This window comes from Schistocerca gregaria, chromosome X, assembly GCF_023897955.1.
Source record: "Schistocerca gregaria isolate iqSchGreg1 chromosome X, iqSchGreg1.2, whole genome shotgun sequence".
Lineage (NCBI taxonomy): Eukaryota > Metazoa > Arthropoda > Insecta > Orthoptera > Acrididae > Schistocerca > Schistocerca gregaria.
The window spans coordinates 136,457,339-136,463,747 of NC_064931.1; the positions used below are offsets into that span (position 1 = coordinate 136,457,339).

Consider the following 6,409-nt stretch of genomic DNA (forward strand, 5'->3'; position numbering starts at 1 on the left):
AGATTTGTTACCGGTTGGTTCGATCGACACGCGACCATTACGGAGATGTTTTGTCAACTCAAATGGGAATCCCTGGATGGAAGGCGATATTCTTTTCGCGAAACACTACTGAGAAAATACAGAGATGCGGCATTTGTGGCTGACTACAGTACAATTCTACTGCCGCCAACGTATATTTCCCGTAAGGACCACGAACACAAAATAAAAGAAATTAGGGCTCGTATAGAGGTGTATAGACAGCAACTTTTCCCTCTCTCCATTTGTGAGTGGTACAGGAGAGGGAATAACAGTAGTAAAAGGTACCTTCTGCCATATTTACTGTACAATGGCTTGCGCAGTAAGTATGTAGATGTAGATATTGTTTGGCAAATGCTGCTTGAATGAAAGTGGAGTAGTCAGACACCATCTCGCGAGACTGTTAAGCTGCAAATAAAGCTAATTTTAAAACAGATATTCTCTGGTCTTCTTATTCCGTTTTCCGGCTCAGCAGTCTAGCGGTGGCCTAGAACAGGGGTCTCCAAACTATGGCCCACGGGCCGAAACCGGCCCGGGAGGGCCGGCAAACCGGCCCGCGTTAGCTGGCCGGACATCCCCGGTATCCGCCCCGCTAAATTTTTGAGTTGGTACCTATACTGCCAACCATTGAGTTTCGAGGCCTATCGCGACCAATACACCGCGACATTGGCTCTGCTACTCGCTACAAGACTACGTAACTAAACTTATTGTTGCGCCTCTTGCAACAACAATGTGTAGACATACTCTACCTCTATTACGTCTTGTAGTAATAGTGTTGCTAACAATGATTTTGAGATTTCGTTATCTTTGCAGGACGCTTTCGCGAAGAATGTGCAGTGACATACTTTTTTGTCGGTGAAATTCGCCAGAATAAAATACAAAATACGCCAGAATTTCGGTCAGGGACGCCCACCAATCAAAATTATGTAATTAAATAAAAATCGTAGTTCCTTTAGATTTTTGCGATTTCATCTTTCCTTTAGCCTTACATTACGGTGATCATGGAAGATCTTGGCCCTTATCACTTCGTGGAGGAGTCAATGCGGCCCGCGGACTAAAAAGTTTGGAGACCCCTGGCCTAGAACAATAGCAGTTCAACACTCACAGCCTCCATCTTCAGTCTGCGATGAGGATGGCGGCAACGGCGGGGCAAAGCCAGCTGGCGATTCCTGGGCGCCGTGTGTCGGAGCAGGATTCGATTCCACGACCCTCCGCTACGAGAAACGGGCAGGCAGGCAGCTGTCCAGATGGTCAGATATCCGCGTCCACAAGGCGCGCGCACCTGATGCTTCCCTGTACGCAGGGTCGTACCCGGCCAGCGTGAGCGGATAGCAGCGCCTTACCACGCCAGGTGGCGCCCTGCCATACGGAAACCAGAAACTGTTTACAGCCTGCTAACGCTGACACCGTCGCTCATGACGTAGTGAAATCGGAGGACTGTCCAGCCAGCTCTTGAGCCGCAAGATAAAACAGCGCATTCCCTCTACATCCATATTACGCAAACCACTCTGAAGTGTACTGTGAATTTCCTTGCACTGATAATAAATTTAAATATTAGGAAATCTTTTCAGTCCGAATTTATCTTTAGTGGAGGCTTGTACGCGAGTGAAACGTGGCGATAAGCCGTTCAGACAATAAAAAACAAAAGCATATTGAATAAAATCCGCCGCAGCTGTTCTAAATCCTTCATTAAAGGCACGGCCGGTTTCGTAATTTAAATTACATCATCAGAGAAACTCTGAGTAAAAGCAAGAGAGAGACCGTGGAGACAGGCCTAAGTGGCTGAGCGGCTCTAGGCGCTACAGTGTGGAACCACGTGACCGCTACGCTCGCAGGTTCGAATCCTGCCTCGGGCATGACATTCAGCCTAAACGAATGAATGTGTTACAAATCATAAGGTAAAGCTGTCATTCTAACCAAGGTAATAATTTTGCACCGTGATTATGTTATCTTATAAGGTAATAAAACGTTGCCTTGTCTCCAATTGGTGCATCTGAGGCTGAGGAAAGAGATGCATTTCGTCAGCTGTGTGGCTCTTCCTGGCTGGGGGAAAAGGAATAGAAGCTTGCGTTCAGTTGAAGAAACACAAAAGATGAGATCATAATTGGCGATGGATGGGTGTGGACGCATCAGGAGCGGTCGCACATCTGCGAACAAGGCAGATAAAAGTTTACTATGTTTAATAGTACGGTACAATTCCTTTTGTGGACCTGTCAAATTCGTATGCAGTAAGTGACCACGGCATTGTGAATACTTTCATTAATTATCAAGTCGAATTCAGTACAAAATGTCCTGACCTCCTAAATGATTAGTTGAATCATTGTCTGTTGTGATGTAGTACCCTTGTAACATTTAACTCTTTTGTAGTATTATTAGTACTGTCACAGGAAAAAGCCACGTGTAACATTAAAACATTCTGTCACAGAGAGGCAAGTACAACACTATCCATGTGTAACATTCTCCTCTAAATGTGACCTCCTGTCGGTATCATCGAATCAGCACGCACTCTAACAATTCCTAATAACAGTTATCCTAAAATCAGAATCTAAATCACATTCCCTGAGTTAACGTTGCCCGTTTTACAGGAATTTTAGAAGTTTGTTTGACCATGTAGTTTATGTCTAATAGTTGCAAGTGCCAGACTATCATTTCGAATATGAAGCGATTCCAGTTTGGAGCAAGACTATAGGCAATCAGAAATCGAACCAGTAATGTTTTGGTTCCAGGCCTTTTTATGTGGTCAAGACCATTTATGAACCGCCGCCAGTCTAATTAGGCACGAAATTACCTTCATTGGATTATTCTAAAGCGAAATTGTAATTTCCTGTTTTGTGTGATCTTAGTGAGGAGGAGGATCTTAGTGTTTAACGTCCCGTCGACAACGAGGTCATTAGAGACGGAGCGCAAGCTCGGGTGAGGGAAGGATGGGGAAGGAAATCGGCCGTGCCCTTTCAAAGGAACCATCCCGGCATTTGCCTGAAGCGATTTAGCGTTTTGTGTGTATCTTACTGTGCTTAGGAAAGCAGAACCAGTTTCTCATGTACAACAGAACAGCTAACTTTCATTCTTACTTTGTCAACTCCAGACTAATTATACTACAGCACCCAGATACATTAAAACCATATCCTTGAGTAGATAATATTATTCAAGTGCAAAATGGTTCAAATGGCTCTGAGTACTACGCGACTTAACTTCTGAGGTCATAAGTCGCCTAGAACTTAGAACTAATTAAACCTACTAACCTAAGGACATCACACACATCCATACCCGAGGCAGGATTCGAACCTGCGATCGTAGCGGTTGCGCGGTTCCAGTCTATAGCGCCTAGAACCCCTCGGCCACTCCGGCCGGCTGTGTGTGATGTCCTTAGGTCTGTTAGGTTTACGTAGTTCTAAGTTATAGGGGAATGATGACCTCAGAAGTTAAGTCCGATAGTGCTCAGAGCCATTTGAACCAATTTTTGAGACCATGGACAGTGTTACGTAAAGACCATATCACAGTGATAAAAAGTGGCCGCAAGACTTATAGTACTCAAATCTCTTTTACAGGTCGATCCCAAACCTTTCTTTAAAATTAGGGAAATTGCACACAAACCGATAGCTATGGATTAAAAGTGCGGCGTGAAACTCGGACCTGTTAACAAATGGAACGAGAGAGTAGGTTATAAAAAAGCACCGAAAAGAAGATGGAGGAAGGGCAAAGACGAGGTATAGAGTAAACGGTACATCAGCCGAAGCCGCGCCGGAACGGAATGCTATGACTGCCATACATGAACTAGAGGATATGAAAACATAGTCCCGAGAGAGGCGGCGCATGCGCGGAAGCATAAATATCATACGATGAACTTAAGGAAACAGCTGGGAAAGGGGCGTACAAAAATAAACATATTAATAACTCATAGACGTACGGATGAAAGCCTAGAACCTGTTGTTGGCCATTTACAAACACAACATTTCGAATTTAAAATCTTAAAATTTCTTACAATTTTTAAAAAACTTAAAAAAAAAGATTTAAACGATTTTCAAAAATTTTCATAATCGACAATCGTTCTAGCAAAAGGCACCAAGGAAGAGGAGGTAAGGGGGCAGCGAAAATGCACCACACTATTCAATTAAGTGAGCAAAGCTAGCCAAAATGGCTTTATGACTTAATTCAGTTTGAAAATTAAGTGGCTGGTTTGAAGATTATCTTAATGCACGGTAGATCTCCTACTGTTCGAAGATATTGACAACGTTACCCTTGCGTCCCGTATTCAAAATTGTAAAACGGCATGGAATACCAGAAGCTGAGCGACACGTTCCGGAGAAATGTGATCGCAAGGCAGAACTGGAATCCGAACCAGCAATGGGCTCAAATCTTCCCGTATTGCTAGCAGAAATATTTATAAGTAACCTAGAAGACAAAATCCTGAATTCGAATCACCACCTCCTCAAAAATATCGTCTACTACTACAGATATCTAGATAATACCATCATTTTAATCAAAGGCACTAAAGATGACATCAGTGAGTTGAACTAGTTTTTCAACAACTCCCATGAAAACATAAAATTCACAGTTGAACACTAAACAGATAACAGTAAAAATTTCCTAGACCTTACCATTAGAATAAAGAGTAACAGACATCACTCTAAAATTTATCAGAAGCCTACCACAACACACACCACAATCCACAACTCCTCTGGTCGCCCCGCAGCACACAAAATGGCAGCATTCCGGTACATGATCAATAGAGTTATCCAACTACCACTCTCTGAAGACCAAACAGATATTGAAAATGGTTATAACAGCTCCATAGTAGAGCTAAAACATCCCAATTAGCCGGCCGGAGTGGCCATGCGGTTCTAGGCGTTACAGTCTGGAGCTGAGCGACCGCTACGGTCGCAGGTTCGAATCCTGCCTCGGGCATGGATGTGTGTAATGTCCTTAGGTTAGTTAGGTTTAATTAGATCTAAGTTCTAGGCGACTGATGACCTCAGAAGTTAAGTCGCATAGTGCTCAGAGCCATTTGAACCATCCCAATCAAATATTGTCATTTATGTATAATTTTACTTCTGTAGCCAATATGATTATTGTACTTAAAGTCTGTAACATTTCACCTGATTGTTATTAACAAGTATGAAGTTTAAGCCATTTTAATATTTCACCTGATTGTATAAACGAGTATGAAGTTTAAGATTTTTTAATTGTCAAAATCGGATTTATTTGCCACCTGAAGTACACACACATGTATTCGACACCTCAAAACAAACACCTCCAAATCTTTTAAATAATTATTCTGTAATAATGTTGTTACGATGTATATTCTTTGTACTTTGCGATTATGTCATCTCTTCTACTATACGAACCTTGCACCCAGCAGATTCCTGACACCATATTTGTTTACAAATATGACAGTATACATGTGATGTGTTACGACAGCAAAAGGAACCTGTGACCACTGGAGGTACTCTATTTTACATACTTTATGTTTACCGTTAGATATCAGTTTAATTTTTTTTCAGAAGAAACCCAAAACCATATTCTGAAATAATGTCTTGTTTCTCCACTAGACAGCGCCACAAGTTCCTCCAAAAAATTGTAACACAACACACACACAAATGTCATACTAACTAATGTAAATCCACCCGATGATGGAGGTTTAAACCTTTTAAACGCGTCGTGGAAATAAATAAAACAGTGACTGGTACCAGTAAACTTGTTTCATTTAATGTCGGTAACAGTCACGGCAAACCCTAACCTAAAATGTTCGCATTTAAAGAAATGTGTTCCTTAAACCTAACGTCCGTCTCCGGTAGCTGAGTGGTCAGCGCGACAGACTGTCAATCCAAAGGGCCCGGGTTCGATTCCCGGCTGTGTCGGAGATTTTCTCCGTTCAGGGACTGGGTGTTGTGTTGTCCTAATCATCATCATTTCATCCCCATCGACGCGCAAGTCGCCGAAGTGGCGTCAAATCGAAAGACTTGCACCAGGCGAACGGTCTACCCGACGGGAGGCCCTTGTCACACGACATTTCATTTCTTAAACCTAACTTCCAACGACCTTCCAGTTTGGCCCATATATTGTCGAAATATTACATCACTTGTGATGTTGTAAACACTTGACGACGTCTGGGGTTCACGTTTCGTCCTTTCCCTGTGTTTAAACCTCAGCGCATTATTCCTAGGAATGAAATGTGCGGGGACAATATCTTTTGTAGCCAACTGTATACCCACTCTATTTGAAACCGTACTGAATACTATGATAAGAAAAGACCATAGGGCCATTCTCCTCCACAGGGAGTAATGAAGATGAAATATCCTGTTGATCGTGGGCCGGAGCAGTCCTACTGCTATTTCCTTTTTTCTTTTTTTAGAAGGCTCTTGTCAATACTCGGGACAAAATCTACGTGGTATCC

General features: G+C 42.7%; 1 protein-coding gene across 2 annotated transcripts in view; it reads right to left on the bottom strand.

Moving 5' to 3' along the window:
- The window catches only part of LOC126298575 (unconventional myosin-Va-like), a 150,193-nt gene extending 148,741 nt beyond the window's left edge, over window positions 1–1,452 (bottom strand). Inside the window, exon 1 of one of the 2 annotated variants that reach the window (XM_049989945.1) lies at window positions 1,121–1,452. In XM_049989945.1, the coding sequence (XP_049845902.1) occupies window positions 1,121–1,129 (9 nt within the window). In that variant the 5' untranslated portion in view covers window positions 1,130–1,452. The remainder of the gene's footprint in view (window positions 1–1,120) is intronic. The other variant, XM_049989946.1, reaches the window with a different exon arrangement.
- Between the last annotated feature and the right edge of the window lie 4,957 nt (window positions 1,453–6,409).